This window comes from Aegilops tauschii, chromosome 1 (assembly GCF_002575655.3).
Source record: "Aegilops tauschii subsp. strangulata cultivar AL8/78 chromosome 1, Aet v6.0, whole genome shotgun sequence".
Taxonomy (NCBI): Eukaryota; Viridiplantae; Streptophyta; class Magnoliopsida; order Poales; family Poaceae; genus Aegilops; species Aegilops tauschii.
This window is the reverse complement of record NC_053035.3, coordinates 9,880,936-9,899,053: the sequence shown is the minus strand read 5'-3', so window position 1 is coordinate 9,899,053 and position 18,118 is coordinate 9,880,936. Positions and strand designations below refer to the sequence as shown.

Genomic DNA, 18,118 nt, shown 5'->3' with positions numbered 1-18,118 from the left:
GCCAGCGACGAGATCGCTGCCGCCCATATTCGTAGAGAACCTCAACAGAATGATGGAGGAGCTGCGTGGATGATGGAGCTACGTGATTGATGGAGCTGGCTTCGGCAGGTTGTATCTGGTCGTGGGGTCGTGTCATCTTTTCTTTTTTGGGGGAGGGCACCGTATACGTACGTATGGGTTATACGTGTTATGTGGGGCTTGGTATGGGCTACGGCGGGCCGAAAAAAATGTTTGGCGGGGTTAAGAATACCCCCAGAAAATTGAGTTAGGGGAGCACTGAAGTAGGGCTCTCCTTTTTATTCATGATGAAAGGAACGATCGTGACCCACAGCTCCACGATGCCAACAACAGGTCGTGCTATTCCACGTGCAAGGCAACCGATTTATAGGGGTGCGATCTTGTATGAACGAAACTAGGAAATATCTAACACGAAAGGGGAAATAGTTATAGCTACAACTAGATTAACTAACACGCTAATCAAACACCTTCACACCCTGCGCAGCTGGTAGATACCATCAGCTGTGCGCGCACGACATCATGTCTGGCACGCGGCGTCGACATCAACAACCAAAGGGCAGGTAAGTCGGGGCGTGGGCACGACCCAGAGCCTTGTGGCACGCGGTGCGGTGAGGCCGAAAATGTCACCCATGTCGAGCTCCGACGGCTTCTTACCGTCGGGCAGCGCCCAGTTGAACCCATGGGCGAGCCGCGCAATAACGAGCTCCAGCGAGTACAGGCCGAGCGCCATCCCCGGGCACGAGCGACGACCAGACCCAAACGGCAGGAACTGGAAGCACCCGCCCTTGAAGTCGACCCCGGCTGCCTCCCCTTCCCCCTTCATGAACCGTGACGGACGGAATGTGTCGGCGTCCTTCCACACCCTGGCGTCGCGGCCCATTGCGAAGACATTGATATTGACGCTCGAGCCCCGGGGCACAGAGTAGCTGCCGACCACACAGTCCTCGGCGTTCTCACGGTGGAGGAGCGGGATGGGCGGGTGTAACCGGAGCGTCTCCTTGATAACGCATTTGAGGAAGGAGAGGTTGTTGAGGTCTGCCTCGTCCACGTTTCGGTCGAGACCCACCTTATCGGCAAGCTCCTGCTGCAGCTGCAAGAGGTCATCTGGGCTATGCATCATTTCGGCCATTGCCCATTCTATTGCCGACGCCACCGTCTCCGTCCCACCAAACATCACGTCCTGCATGCACGTAGCCGCGTCACCACGTTAGTTTATTATTACACATGGAAAAACATAGCAGTCTCAGACTACCCACGGTGGGAGTAACATAGGTGGTAACATCACATATATCTAGACAAAATATATGATGTGAAAGTAAATAAATGACGAAAGAGAGGCATGTGGTAACATAGCTAGTTACTCATAATATAAGTAACATCACACATATCAAGACAAGATGAGTCTACGACCTAATAAATGAAGTGTTGCATGACATCACACATATGTTACTCCTCACTATAGAGATAATAACATAGACTAGTAACATATGCATGTCTAAGTTATTCCCGTTTGTGGCTAGTCTCATAGTCATATGACGTACTTACAGTATATCATATGTCATACATAAAAACAGAGCAGTCTCATGCATGGCGAAATTTCAATGAGTGTTGCTGGATGAACAGTTATAAGGTTCTATAATTGTTTCTAAAAAATATGTTGGATAGTACGAATTCATTTTTGATTACTAATTAATTGTCCGTGCGTTGCATTGAAGACATAAATATTCTACCAGTTCAACAGGGATTGTTTTTATTTTTTCGCGAGAAAGTTCAACAGGAATGTTGTCAAACATACACTATTAAAAAGTGTCCATGTACTTTTAAAATGAATCATGTAATTCAAAAAATATAATCATGTTTTCTAAATGTTTATTAAATTTTAAACTTATTCACACCTTTTATAGTGTTTGCAAGTTAAAATGTTTGTGCAATTTAAGAAGTCGTTTTAATTTAAACAAGTGTTTGTGTAAATTTTGATTTTTTTATATTTTTTAAATTTGTATTTTTAACATTTATACAAATACTTTATGAAAGATTCATACCATTATAATGAGAACAAAATGTTTTTTAGAATTTTTTCTATAGCAATTAAAATATTCAGATCTAATAAATAAATAAAAACGAAAAGTGAATTGCTATTTGGAGGGCGTTTGTTTGTTTTGGTCTCCTTTTTGAGGCTGGTTGGGCCTGCTCATATTGGCCGTTATGGCCCTTTTCCTCGGAGAGAACAAAAAGGCTACGTTTCTGTAAAATCCAAGATGTATTTTTCCTTTATTTGTTTCTTTCATTTTTCCTGTGTTTTTTGCAATTTACAGTTGGAAGCCAATTTATAAAAAATCTACGAGAGAAAAATGGTAAGTACCATCGCTATTCAAATTGCACATAACAAAATGGGAACCTTACATCTAAGATTAGAAAAATATATAATAAAATGTTGAATTAATAATTGTAAAAATTAAAATAATTAGTTGCACATCTGTGAATACTCAATTTGCACAAGACAAAATGTTGATAGTGTGTAACTCAAGAATGAGCACGTTGTTTTAGAAGCGCAACCATGGGCAAGCTACTAGCGCTGCCACCGCTGCTGCACACCGACTCCCCGCGCGGTGTCGTCATGGTGTTTTAGACTAGCACGACGGCATCCTGACTGTCTACAAAAACATGTTGTGCCCGACTCCGACGAGAGAGGGGCGATGATGGCAGTGCGTCTTTAACTCATTTCAGTGCATGTAGTCTATATGTATAAGTTTTATCGGGATTGCTAATTCTCAGTCGACTAAGACTTAATAAAGTCTGAGTCGATTCTATATTCATGAGATCTTGCATGGAGAGTTATGTAAAATTTTCTTCTAATTTTTTCTTTCTTCTCTTGTATATGTTGTGTCACTTGACTGAGACTTGGTTAAGTCTCTCTCAACTGAGATCTAGTCATTCCTAATTTTTATTATTTTTGGTATTCATTATACTATCAAAATTAAAGATGAATAAATCAAAATTTCCCTGCAAAAAAAAGGACTACACCGCCGCCGCTGGCGGATATAATAAACTGTATACTCCTTCTATTCCCTTTTATAAGACGTTTTACACATTTCACATACGCCCAAAACAGTTTAAAGCGGACAGACTAAGGGCGAGTTCTTTTGGGCGGCTTAAAAAATAAACTGCCTGAGTTTTTTTGGGTGGCTTAAAAAATAAACTACCTCTTTCTAGCTTAAAAAATAAGCCGTTCCCAAAATTTATCGAGGCTTCTAAATTAAGCCATAAAAAAACTGGCCCTAAAACGTTTTATAAAAAAGAATGAAGGGAGCAGATGCTAGAAACAAATAATGGATGTTTGATCGTGCGTGTACGTACCATGATAATGGCCTTGATGTTGTCACGGTTGAGGCGGAGCGTGTGCTGCAGGTCGTCGCCAGCGGCCTTCTCCGGCTTCGCTTCAGGGAGGAAGGCGAGCATGGCGTCTACCATGTCGGCGTCCATGTCGTCAGGGTTCTTGCCCCTCTTTATGTGCTCGTCGATGATCTTGTCGATGAACTCGTCGAGGGCTGCGCGCGCAGTGCGGAGGCGCACGCTGATGCCCTGCGGGTCCGCCCAGCCGAGCCATGGGATGAAGTCGCCGATGCTGAACGCGCCGAAGAGCTTGGAGAACTCCTGCATGATAGCGATGAACTCGTCCCGCTTCCGGCCATCGCCGTCACCGGCGGCTTCAGCGCCGAACGCCGCGCGGAAGGTGACGTTCATGCTGAGGTTGAAGATGAGGTCGCCGAGGTTGACAGGCTCGCCGCTCCGCCGGGCCACCGCACGGACGAGGGCCGCGGACTCGTCGCGCACGGCGACCCACGTCCCGGGACGGCGCCGGCTGAAGAGCTTCATCACGCACAGCTTGCGCATCTGGCGCCAGAAGGGCCCGTAGCGGGCGAACACCATGTCGGCGCGGTTGTAGGTGAGGTAGGTGGTGGCGATGGTGGCAGGCCGGTGCGAGAAGGCGGCGTCCTGGGCCTGCAGCACCTGCTGGGCGTACTCCGGCGTCGATACGGCGAAGGTGTGGACCTTGCCGAGGCGGAGGTGGAGAAGGCCGCCGTACTGCTTGGCCAGCGCCGCGAAGCCCCGGTGGGTCAGTTGGTCCATCATGAAGATATTGCCGACAATCGGCGGCGAATACGGTCCTGGGGGCAGCGGCGGCGCCTTGCCACGCCGCCGCTGCAGCAACACGAAGATGACCGAGGCGACGAACAGCCATCTCAATGGCTCTTGGAGCCATTCCATGTCGATCATGGACAGGTCCACCATTTATTGGTTCTCAAACTAAAAACTCTAACTTTTTTTTCTTGGAGTATTCTGGACTGTGCAGTGCAGGTTTCAGGTTGATGTGTTGTAAGAGGGTAAGGAGAAGAGCGGAGGATGCCGGGTAATATATAGTTGCAGCAGAAGTTGAGGGGAGAATATCATACGGAAACCAATATTCAATGAAAACTTTGTGAAAACCATATTTTAAAGTTTTGAAAAAAATCTGAAACAATACAGGATGCTAAGAGGGTCATATCTCGTAATGTGTTTCAACATGAAATTTTGCATGGCAATAAAACATCACCCTCTTAACATCCCGTATTTATTCAGATTTTTCCAAAACTTTAAAATATAGTTTTCACAAAGGTTTCATTGAATATTGGTTTCCGTATGCTATTCTCCCTAAGTTGAGATGAGGCAGGCCAACAGAAACGATACATCAGTCTTCTTGTACCATTTTAAAAATGCATCGTGTGAAGTCAGGCCAGCAGTCGCTCAAAGTTGAGAAAAAGGAGGCACCGGTGGAGAAACTTTATAGGTTTAGACAATTAGTGGTGTGCTTGGAATTCAGCATGCTACTGGTAATTTGTCAAAATTAGCTTAATTATGAGAGCTGATGCAGCAATGGCATCCCTATGCACAAGCCATGTCGATTTGTTATCTGGATCAAGATTTTTGCAGCAATAGTAGTCTAGTACCCATATGCACGGATACTGTGATTTAAATTAGAGTATCCATGTCAGATCGTACTTGTTCTAAATAATTTCACAAGATGTGGATGTTGTTTCCTGACAATTTACTGCAGGCATCTCTGCATTGGTTCTTACGGTAATAAGCATCTGACTAGGCTTATCATCGATCAGGGCCTGACTCAATAAAATGGATTTTCAGAACATGGGGCAACGGAGTACTTTATTTTGAACCCACCAAAACAAGTGCTTAAAAGATTTGAAAAAAAATAATACATGAATATGCATGCATGTGCCCGTTATTGTATACACTGCACAAAAAAGACAAAATTTTGGCTCAAAATCGAAAAAAACTGGCCCCAAATTTGCATGTATTTTGTCTTTTTTTATGTATCACATGCAAGCATATGTATATTAGCGAAATTTTGGCATGTTATACTACACTGCTATACGTGCGTGTACATAAAATTTTGGAATTTTTTCAAACTTTTTTTATTTTGTCCTAAAGATTCCCAGCATGCAGGAACCTGCACGGCGTGCTATCTTGTGGATTCTTCAATTCTGACCGAACTCTAATCAATACTGTAATGAGCCACGTATTCATGCCAACAGGGCCGGCCAGCAGTGCCACGTAGCCAATCGGCAGATGGACCGAGAATGATTGCATAAGATATATGTTGCGCCAGAGAGCAGAGATGCGTTGGGGCCGGAACGGTTCCAGATCGATCGTAGTGCTAGAGTATATAGTAGTAGTAGGTACGATATGTCAGTTTTCTAATGAATGGGAGTCAGCGAGCCACAGCTTCCAAGTTCTCGTTTATAGCAAGATGCGTCCTGTCTCTTGGTGTTTAAATTGCAGTCATTTGGTGAACGGCGAATTTTATTTACTGAAGGTGTCGCATTAAGAAAATACAAGCACTGTGGTCACATGCTTGACTTTAGCACGATTAGGAGGCACACAACCAACACTAATACAAACGCGAAAAATAAAATGCAACCACTGAAATCCTGTCGAAGCGAACTCGAGCACCCAACAACAACCACCATGGATGACAACACTCGGACTGTGGGAAAAGTGCATAAAAATGATGCCTCTAGAAAAAAAAACACACAAGCGTCTTTGTTGTCAAATCCATACATGGAGGTTAGATCTTCGGTGTTCATTCCGAAGAAGTCTGGGCAAAGCACGGACAACACTTTCAACAAGGATATATTGTATAACACCACCATGTCAATGTACAGCCAGGTTAGACCTAGAGTTTCACTCCGAAGCTCAAGACTCTTTGATCATTAGCACCACCAAACTTGAGTCGCCCCATGCTACAGCTCCCAGTTTCAATGAATAAATCAAGCTAGATCAGCACACGTCGATAGTCGTGCACACTCACAACCCTGGGTTGGACATCTCCACGCAACCGTACATACTTTAGTCCAAACCAAATGGTTTTACGGTCGGCCGTTCCGGCCTCCGGTCTTGTGCGGAAGGCGCAGATCTGCCGCCGTCGTGCTCAGCTCCTTACTAGTAGAATACAGGGCATCAGTTCCAGTTTTAAAGGGCCTTTAGTTCCGGTTCTGCAATTGGGACTAAACGATCGGGACTAAAGGCCCCCACTTTTACTCTCGGTTGGGTTACAAACCCAGACTAAAGGAGCTCCAAGTGGCCTCTGTGCGCCGCCCAGGCAGGATGACATTTAGTCCTGATTGATAACACCGACCGGGACTAAAAGGCAGCCACGCGTTAGCAGCTGTCAGGTGCTGGGATTTTATTTAAAGGAGGGGTTTAGGGGTTTCATATTGTGTTTCCCCTTTTTTTTGTGTTTACCCTTCAATTATTTTATATTTAGGGTTTCATTTTCACTTATGCTTTCCATTCAACTCGACGCTAGCTACTACATATAGCAATAAAGGAACCATTAATTACACAACATCCATATATAGAGAGAAGTGACCTCTATTTCTCCGTGCTTGGTCGAACAACCACTAGTAGAAAACAGGGCTTTCGTTCGGGCCTGGCCAGCCCATTAGTCCCAGTTCCGCACGAACCGGGACCCATGGGGTGCATTAGTCCCGGTTCGTGAGCCCAGGGGGGCGGCCGGGCCACGTGGGCCACTGGTCCCGGTTCGTCTAGACCTTTTGGTCCCGGTTCAAGGCACGAACCGGGACCAATGCGCCTCGCCCCTGGCCCATGACCATTAGTCCTGGTTTGTGCCACAAACCGGGACTAAAGGGTTGGTCCTCGTTGCGGCCAGAGTTTAGTCCCACCTCGCCAACCGAAGGGCGCTCACACCGGTTTATAAGCCCGTCCCTCTCTGCCTTGTTGAGCTCCTCTCAAAATGAAAATAGATGCCCTTATACAGGGAATTTGACCTAAATTCAAAGTGAGTTTTTCTGAAATTCATAAAAATTTATTATGAATTTAGGTTGAATTTTCTCTATAAGCGCATCTATGCTCATTTTTTTATGTTGGGGTTGGCGATCTTTACAGACTTTTTGTGTGTTGAATATGCACCATTAAATCAGTCTTTGCTTTGAATGGTGCATTTTGAACACACAAAAAGTCAGGAGTTCAAATAAGTTTAAAAAAATGAATTCCCTTTGTAACAGACGAGTTTCCGTATGAAATCCTGATACTTTGAAAGAGATTGTCCGTTTTGTACACGAAGTGCATCCAGTTTTTGCCGTAACCCTCTCAACTTTCTTGAACATGCTATGTGGATGAAATGATGATACCATGCCAACTTTCAACCTTTTCAGAGTTCATTTGAAATGCTTTTCAATTTTAGGGTATTATAGCTCAAAATAATTAGTAAATGCATGAAAAATAACAAATGAAATTAGAAAGGATTGAAAAATGATGATGTGGCTTTGAATGGTGCATTTTGAACACACAAAAAGTCAGGAGTTCAAATAAGTTTTAAAAAATGAAATCCCTTTGTAACAGACGAGTTTCCGTATGAAATTCTGATACTTTGAAAGAGATTGTCCGTTTTGTACACGAAGTGCATCCAGTTTTTGCCGTAACCCTCTCAACTTTCTTGAACATGCTATGTGGATGAAATGATGATACCATGCAAACTTTCAACCTTTTCAGAGTTCATTTGAAATGCTTTTATAAACTCTAATAGCAAAAGGAATCAACTAAAAAGCTTTTATAAACCTCTAGTATTTTCGTAAAGAATTAAAATTTAAACTATTCAAATTTGGAAACTAATGGAGTAACCGAAAGTTTATAATTATTCTGAGCTAAAAGCAAAAAGAATAAAAAAAATAAAGCAAAAATCAAAAGAAAATAAATAATTCAAAAAACAAAAAAAATACTGGAAAAAAAATGCCGCCTAATGGGCCACACGGCCTGTATACGACTAGAAACCCATCTGCACATGGGCCAGGATGCAGGCCCGCATGCCCAATAGGCCCAACATGGCAGTGACAAGGGTAGGCATGTGCCTGCATATTAGAGAGGAGCCCAGCACCTGAGCTGCAACGCAGCTTATAAACAGGTGCTGAGCTCTCTCAGCTAGCGAGCTGGGACTAAACTTCCTACCGCACCACGCTAGCACATTAGTCCCGGTTCGTGGCTCCAACCGGAACCAATGCTCCCCTATGGTCCCGGTTGGTGGCACCAACCGGAACCAATGCCCACCCTTTAGTCCCGGTTGGTGCCACCAACCGGGACCAAAGCCCTCTGCTTCCCGCCCTTTGGGCTGCTGAAAAGAGGCCTTTGGTCCCGGTTGGTGCCACCAACCGGGACTAAAGGTGGCATTGGTCCCGGTTTGTGCGTCGAACTGGGACCAAAGCCATTGCTATATAAGCCAGCACTTAGGAAATTTTCAGATTTTCATCGCCAGTTTTCCCCCGCCCGACGACGCCGCGAGCTCGATCTACGCCGCCAGGCTGCCCCGCCGCCGTCGCCGTCGCCCGTGCCCCTGAGCCCACGCCGTCGCCCATCGCCCGTGCCCCCTCCGCCCCCGCCGCCGTCGCCGTCGCCCTCCGCCGCGCGCCCCCAAGCCGTGTCGCCCGTACGTCACCGTCGCCGTCGCCCTCCGCCCCCGGCCCGCCGCGGTCGCCGTCGCCCTCCGCCACCCACGCCGTCGCCCTCCGCCGCCCACGCCGTCGCCCTCCGTCGCCCGATGTGAGCCGCCGCCACGCCACGGCTCTGTTTATTTTTTTCATATAATTTGTATTATTTTTTTGTTCATTGCATTTTTTCATATATATAATGTGTGTGTGTGTATATATATATATATATATATATATATATATATATATATATATATATATGTATGTGGTAGCTATATGATGAATGGATGTGGCTATGTATGTATGAATATAATGTTCATAGATTTTTTTTGTTTATATACATTTTTTTCATATATGTATTAATTTTTTATTGAGGTTAATTATTAGTAGATATTGATTTTAGGTTAGTGCTTAGTAGTTGAACTAGTTAATTAATTAATAAAACTATTTTATTAAATTTTACTATATATATAAGTAGTTTATTTTTAGTAAGAACTACCTTATTTTATATATTTATAGTAAGTGCTTAGTAGTGAACTAGTTGATTAATTAATAAAACTATTTTATTAAATTTTACTATATAGAAGTAGTTTATTTTTAGTAAGAACTACTTTATTTTATTTATTTATAGTAAGTGCTTAGTAGTTGAACTAGTTGATTAATTAATAAAACTACTTTATTTTATTTATAGTAAGTGCTTAATTAGTAGTTGAACTATTTGATTTAACTAAACTAGTTTATTTTACTATAGAAGTAGTTTATTTTTAGCATGGAAATTAATAGAACTAGTTTGTTTTTTTAGTTAAAGCAATTATTCCCGCATCAACGTCGACGATGCCTATCCCGCATCCTCGTCGTCGACTCGGCGGAGGAGGCCGGCTTGATCAGAGGGGCCATGTCCGGGACTGGGCTCCGCCGGGCTGGTTTTGGGAGGTGATACCTTCTGGTGGGCGTAGGTTGGTGATGAGCCAGCCAGTCGTTGACCCGATCCTTGTTTGGTGGCGGTCGCGTGGGCTAGTGACGGTGCCGAGGCTTCCGGACACCGCGGAGGTGGTACGTCACCGTGTCAGCGAGGAGGACCAGCACGTCCGTCGCTACATGGTTGTGTTGGAGGGCAGGTTCGACAATAACTGGCAGGTTCTTCAGGGATCTCACTGGAACTATGATCCTGTGATGGTTCCGTCCCTTTGGGTGTCCACGGCCCGTGCCGATACCCGTCGGGCTCTACTGTTCTAGCTGTACTAGCGATGCTATATGTATGATAGTATTCGAGGTGTATTAGTGATAATATTCGACGATGTACGGACGCATGGAGATGATGTAGTTTTGCTTATAATTGAATGCATCCTAATTTGAATACTACTTTATTTTATGATTTGATTTTGCTTATTGAATGCTCAAAGTGGAAAACTACTCCTACTTTGAATGCTAAAATTGGAGAGCACTATGATTAGTTGATAGCTTATAGGGTTTTTGTTTTCGCAGAAATCTAGGAGCCCCCGACCCCTCCATCATCCCCACCATCGTACCCGTCACCGCCCCCTCCGACATCGAGGTGAGACCAGCCAAATCCTCTTTTAGAAACATAATTAAACGATATTTCGGGTTGACTGTAAGTCTGTCGAGTCTCCACCATATATGAGAGGACGAAGAATCCCGACTGTTGTCGTGGGGGTAGCTTCTCCTTCGTTCCCGTGTGCTAGACAATTTGGTGTAATGCACTTGAGAACGAAAGGAGGAGCTACCATCACCGACGGTCGCAAATGTCAGAGAGGAATCAGTGAGGGAGAGTTCCACCATATATATATGAGAGGACGAAGAATCCCGACTGTTGTCGTGGGGGTCGCTTCTCCTTTGTTCCCGTGTGCTAGACATTTTGGTGTGATGCACTCGGGGACAAATGGAGGAGCGACCATCACCAACGGTCGAATGTATACACCATGTGAGCTGAGAGTTTTCAAGAAAAAACTCGACAAACCGATAGTCAACCCGTGATGAATAATAATGATCTAACTTAGGTTTTTTAGTACATATATTTAATTGTAGACGTTTAATATTTGAATTATGAACATAGGAAATGTCGTACTCGGACGACGAAAGTCTCCCGGGGGAGTGCGACTGGTGCCACGACGACCGAGGTCAGTGCGACAGGCCTCACCTGGACGAAGATCGGCGCTTCAGTATTAAGCTGGAGGAGACCTTCGATGTTGAAACGGTACGCAACGACGACAAGTGTTATTTTTTCGTAATTAAGCACGACTTCAACTATTTCAACGTGTACTTTTCATCTTTTACAATTCGGCTAGCTTATCCCATGCCATGCAAGAGGCTACGTCTTGGAGAGGATGGGTTTTGAAGACCATGAAAGTATGGAAACAAAGAAAATTCACCTAAGGACCCGATATAGATTTTGAAGTAAATCTGTATAATTCTGAGAGCGTAACCCATTTTGGTTGCAAAAATTGGGAAGCATTTTGCAAGATGTATGGTTTTGATGAGGGTATGCTTGTCACCATGGATCTTGGTGATCCTGACATCGAGCAAGACAATATGGACATTTGAGTCCTTGTTGATACGCCTCCAATTCTACCGCTATGTGAGTTTCTCAAACATAATTATTAGCTAATTTATATTGTTCATTTCAAAATAGTTGACAGCTTATTTTCATTGACAGCTTATTTTGATTGTTCAAACAATGTGCGGAACATGGTAGATAGAACCTACTACACCGATGGCTCTGAGTTAACTTATAAGGAGAAAACTCATCTGGTCGGATTTTGTACTGATCTTGAGAATTACAATATCTATTGTAAAACTCCTCCACATTATGGTCAATACGTGCCACTAGTGCACGTGTTGAACTACGGTAACTACTATGGAGATACCCTGGTAAGATTTCTTACTATTACGACATCCGTGCATATTTTGCATACTTCTAAAACTAGTACATCATTGCTAACTATGAAGTTATTACTATATTTTTCAGCAGATAATCCCAGAGGATTGTGTGCCTCATTTGATGTATCAGAATGGTAGGCTTGATGTTTTAAACATACAACCAGGTCATCCTACGAATCTCAACTGTCCATACCGGATTTCTAAAAGAAGTGAAGACATGCAAATGGAAGAATGGAAAAAATGTATGGACAGTCGAAAGGAGGTTCTTGGAAGCAAAAGGAAGCGAAGCGCAAGAATTGGAGACAGGATGATCTGCATTCTCCATAATGGAGAGTCAGGGTCTATATTGTTTTATGCTATTTTACCTTAAAGAGGGTATCTCGGTCCTACCTAATACTGATGATCATGTGCTAAGAACAATTAAGTAGGGTTGGTTCGATGACTATGAGGATGATGATCGTATGACTTGTTATTAATAACGAGTAGAAGTTGTATGATGATGATTAGTAGGACTTGTTATTATATATGATGATGCGTGATGCGCGCATGAAGAGTTATTATATATCAGCGGGTGAAATGAACATGGATTGGATTGAAGTGAAGGCAACATGCATGTGTGGTGCATGTCGAAAGTAGTACAATCCAAACTTGATCAAGTTAGGATTAGTATTACTTTCGACATGCACCACATGTTGCCTTCACTTCAATCTAAGCCATGTTTAGGCATAGCAGTACGTAGCGTTGGTAAACCAAGCACGGAGATATAAGAGAGGACACTTCTCTCTAATAGCTACCTAATAACAACCTAAATTAACCCCCAAAACCCCTAAATCAGCCCCTTAAAAAAACAAAAACCTCAGCTCCAGCCAGATGCTGACGCGTGGATGCCTATTGGTCCCGGTTGGTGTCACCAACTGGGACCAAAGGCCCCCCGTCCTGGGCTGGCCGCAGCGGCCACGTGGAGGACCTTCTGTCTCGGTTCATATAAGAACCGGAACTAAAGGCCAAGGGCATTAGTAACGACCTTTTAGTCCCGGTTCACAAACCGGGACAGATGGCCCTCACGAACCGGGACAATAGGCCCTTTTTCTACTAGTGAACCTGTTTTTGTATATCTATCCGATGCTACTACATATAGTACATGATCATGTATATATACAATATAACATCTCTTGCGATCCCTAACATCTACCAAAATCGCATTGCTCTTCCCGATGGTATTCTCCGTTTGTAGGTATGACGCGCTCAAGAAAGAATGCCGCCAATTCCTCTTGAATTCCTTGTATGCGATCATTTGGTAGGAGTTGATCCCGCTTCTCCCAGATCTAATTTAAAGAAGGGGGTCAAAATATATATATATATATATATATATATATATATATATATATATATATATATATATAGTTTGGGACACCTAGGTGCCTGGGCACCTTGCCTCTCCATCGTTGGATCGTGTTTAGCGATTGATTGGGAAACCAATAAAAATGCATCAATTGCTAGTTAATTTGGAAGGCTTTAATTCATGGACCATCCCATGTATTAATATGAGAATGCATATAATTTTGGTTATAGGTATTGCATACCCGTATTAGATAGTTAAAAAATAAAATAAAACGTAAATAGTTCTAAAAACAAATTATTTGGAATATACGTACCCGCATGTGTACATAATTACATGAGTAGGTATTAGATACCTGTATTTGTACATAATATCGTTAATTGGTTTTTTTGTGGTATCGTTAGTAGGTATTAAATACCCATATATTTACATAAATTATTGGGTATATACGTACCCGATATGTACATAATTTCGTTAATAGGTATTAGATACTCATATTAAATAGTTAATAAAATAGAACGTAATAGTTCAGAGAATAATTTACTGGTTATATATACCCGCGTATGCAGATAATTTTATTAGTAAGTATTAGATACCCGTATTAGATAGTTAGGAAACAAAAATACGCGTATTAGATACGCATAGTAGTTCAGAAGAAAATAAAATATTACTATGATTTATTGTATGGCAAGTCTTGCATGCCTAATAGTTAAAAACGAAAATAAAATGTAAAGATGGAAAGTCTTGCATGAAGAATAATTAGGAAACAAATCAAACATTCATTATGCGCGGTACATACCTAAAACAATCAAGGTGCCCGGGCACCTAGGTGTCCCAGTTAATTTACCTATATATATACACACGAATGAATGAAACTCAACACAATTGATGGTAATAAAATAAAATTGTGAATATTGTTTACGTACTTCTAATTGTTATGCAGATATGCCCCGCTCAGAGGTCGAGTGGCGAATGAACTCGCAAACGTAATATCCACATAAATTATTCCCGGGTGCCGGCCACAAGTACTTTACAAGAATATAGTTCAATCAAAATGATAATCAAGCATGATAATGTTATTGAAACTAGAATCAACGAGAGATGCGCGGAACTAGCTAGTACTACTTACTTTGGGGTGTTTAAATCGCAACTCCTTTTTCCATTCACCCGGTACCTTGTTGGTGAACTTTTTCCAAACACTGCCCGCAAAGAAAATGATTACTTGATATCAGGAAATGAACGGAAGTTGTTCATATAGTGCGACAATGATTGAACTTACTTCTTGGGCATTTCACTCATGTCCACCCACTCCTTAGGCTCTTTACGTCTCGAGTCCAAGACACTTACTAGTCCCGTGTCAAGCTGAATGGCTAACAGAATAAAGTGGAAGCTGCGCACACATAACTCATCAATTACACTTAACCTCGAGTAAGCGAAACAGAATATGCACAAGACAGTAACACTCACTTGATGTTGTAAGGAAAGAGTATTTCCCTTCTGTTTTGTTATCGAAGTAACGCGTTTAGCAAGTTTTTCTCAGTATCCTTGGGTTTTTTGTATCGTATATTCATTTACGGTATTTGGGTTAATGAACCCAATGTCATAGATTTGTCCTCTTTTGCATTCAAGGATCTTCAATCTGCATAATATAGTGAGGATATTTATACATGCAATGAATGAGCTGAGCTAGAGACTTAATTACATAAATAATCCTTACAGACAATAGCAACTGACGATAGTTTTGTCGAGGGCATCTTGATTGAATAACTGAAATAATTTTTCAAATTCAATGTACAACACCTCGACTCCATTGAAGTAGTGCTCATCTTTAATTCGCACCAAGATACTGTCAGTCTCATCCTCGTATCTGAAGGTTTCCAAGTACCAGTCATGGAATCTTCAATTCGTATCATCGTTGATAGATGCGGGAGCTGCTCAGGTTTGATGAGAGGCTTCCCATGCTCGTATCTGAAGGTTACTACCTCGGCCATTTTGAAGTGTACATCATCGCCTAAGTAATTGCTACTTCTTGAGCTTGCGTTGATTTTTCTCTTGAAGAGGAAAGGATGATGCAACAAAGTAGAGATAAGTATTTCCCTCAGTTAAGAACCAAGGTACCAATCCAGTAGGAGGCACAAGTAAATCTTCAATATATGCACCTGCACAAACTAACAAACACTTGCACACAATGCAAAAAGGGGTTGACAATCCCTTCACGGTTACGAACAAGAGTGAGATCTAATAGAGATATGTATAAAAGATAAATAAAAGAGAAAACTAAAGTAAATATAAATAAATTGTAGCAAGGTATTTTTGAATTTTTGGTTTTATAGATCTGAAAATATATGATGAAAAATAGACCTGGGGCCCATAGGTTTCACTAGAGGCTTCTCTCTTGAATAAAGCATACGGTGGGTAAACAAATTATTATTGAGCAATTAATAGAAAAATGCATAGTTATGACGATATCTAAGTCAATGATCATGAATATAGGCATCACGTCCGTGACAAGTAGACCGACTCCTGCTTGCACACTACTAGGGAAAAGCTTATAGGCAGACGCTTACTAGTAGCGAGGGTTTATACCCCTCTCTACTGCTACTTACTAGTAGCGCGGGTTTTTACCCCTTGCTACTACTAAGTTGATAGTAGTAGCGCGGGTTTTTAACCCTCGCTACTACTAAGCGGTCTCTACCGTGCCCCCCGGGACATGCCATAGTAGTAGTGAGGGGTATAAACCCGCGCTACTACCAAGTTGATAGTAGTAGCGCGGGTTTATACCCCTCGCTACTACTAAGTACGAGGTAGGTGAAGTCGCCATATCTTCGGCTGAATCCCCATCTCCTCCCCCAAATCCCTCCTCTCTTCTGCCACTCTCTCCTCTCACTTTCCATACGCTCTCACATGGACCCCTTGCCCATGCTCCCATCCTCCTCCGTGGCGCCGAAAGAGGCCGCCGCCTCGTGCCACCGGCGTCTAGGAGCTCGCCGGTCTTCCACCGACGTCTAGGAGGCCGCCGCCCCGCGCCAGCACACCGGAGCACCTCACCACCGGTGACTAGCTCCGCTGCTGCCTCCATCACCTTCCTCTCTCCCTCGGTTTTCCATTTCTCTCTCTCCCTCTAGTTTGACTCACCCTCCCATGTCCATGCCCGTGCAGGTCGTCGCCATGGACGACCCGGAGCTATCTGGCATGGTCGGGAAGAGGAGCCCCATGCCGCGGCCTGGCTCTGCCATAGAAACGGGCCCTCTCCAACAGCCACCGCCGGATCTGGTCTTCCGCTGTCCGTTCATGCCTCCAGCGACGCCAATCGTCGCTAGATCGAACCATTGCTGCCATTGACCAACACGCACGGGATCGAGATTTTTTTTAGTTTTTGAAAGTAATAGCAGTAGTGCGGGGTATAAGACCCGCTACAGGTAATTAGCACTAGCGCTGTCTGCAACGCACGCTACAGCTAACCATGTATAGCAGTAGCGTGTGTCAACACGCGCTACTGCTACAAGTTAGCTGTGGCGCCGTATCAGTAGGGCGGGCACCGGCGCTACTGATACACCCAAAACCCGCGCCGCTGCTAGGCTTTTCCCTAGTAGTGGCATCTACTACTATTACTCCACACATCAACCGCTATCCAACATTCATCTAGAGCATTAAGTTCATAAGAACGGAGTAACGCCTTATAAACTCGATCTTTTTATCCTTAATGGCAACAATACAATACGTGCCTCGCTACCCCTACTATGTCACTGGGTGAGGACACCGCAAGATTGGACCCATCACAAAGCACCTCTCCCATTGCAAGATAGATCAATCTAGTTGGCCAAACCAAATCAATGCATAAAATAGTTTAGAGGTGACTTAAATAATATTCATAGATAATCTGATCATAAAGCCACAATTCATCGGGTCTCAACAAACACTCCGCAAAAGAAAATTACATTGGATAGAACTTCAAGAACATCGATGAGCACATGGTATTGAAGATCAGAGAGAGAGAGAGAGAAGAAGCCATCTAGCTACTAGCTATGGACCCGTAGGTCTGTGGTAAACTACTCATACATCATCGGTAGGGCAGCAAGGTTGATGTAGATGCCCTCCGTGATCAAATCCCCCTCCGGCAGATCGCCGAAAAAGTCCCCAAGATGGGATCTCATGAGAACAGAAGCTTGCGGCGGCAGAAAAGTATTTTTGTGGACGCTTCTGGTGTAGGGGGAATATTTGAGAATTTATAGTGCTGGAATTAGGGTTAGGAGGTCTGCGAGGGGCCCACTAGCCCTAGGGGCGCCCCCCTAGGGTGTGCCCCCACGACTTGTGGCCTCCTCGTAGGGCTTCTGCACTCTTCTCCAAGTCTTCTGGGTGTCTTATGGTCCAAGAAAAAATCATCGTAAAGTTTTATTCCGTTTGAACTCCGTTTGATATTCCTTTCTATAAAAGCCAAAAACAAGGAAAAATACATATAAAACATTCAAGATAGATAATACAATAGTATGGAACAATAAAAAAATTATAGATACGTTGGAGACGTATCAAACATCCCCAAGCTTAATTCCTGCTCGTCCTCGAATAGGTAAATAATAAAAACAGAATTTTTGATGTGGAATGCTACCTAACATGTTTATCAATATAATTTTCTTTATTATGACATGAATGTTTAGATTCATAAGATTCAAAACAAAAATTTAATATTGACATAAAAACAATAATACTTCAAGCATACTAATAAAGAAACCATGTCTTCTCAAAATAACATGGCCAAAAAAGTTATCCTTACAAAATCATATAGTCTGGCTATGCTTCATCTTCATCACACAAAGTATTTCATCATGCACAACCCCGATGACAAGCCAAGCAATTGTTTCATACT

At 43.1% G+C, this 18,118-nt stretch overlaps 1 protein-coding gene across 1 annotated transcript; it reads right to left on the bottom strand.

Annotated features, from left to right (window-relative positions):
• Positions 1-260: 260 nt before the first annotated feature.
• On the bottom strand, positions 261-4,545 carry LOC109747994 (cytochrome P450 84A1). The gene is made up of 2 exons (XM_020307047.4): positions 3,376-4,545; positions 261-1,198 (listed from the first exon to the last, which is right to left on the bottom strand). The coding sequence occupies exons 1-2, from the start codon at positions 4,309-4,311 to the stop codon at positions 536-538; spliced, it is 1,599 nt and encodes a 532-aa protein (XP_020162636.1). The 5' UTR covers positions 4,312-4,545; the 3' UTR covers positions 261-535.
• Between the last annotated feature and the right edge of the window lie 13,573 nt (positions 4,546-18,118).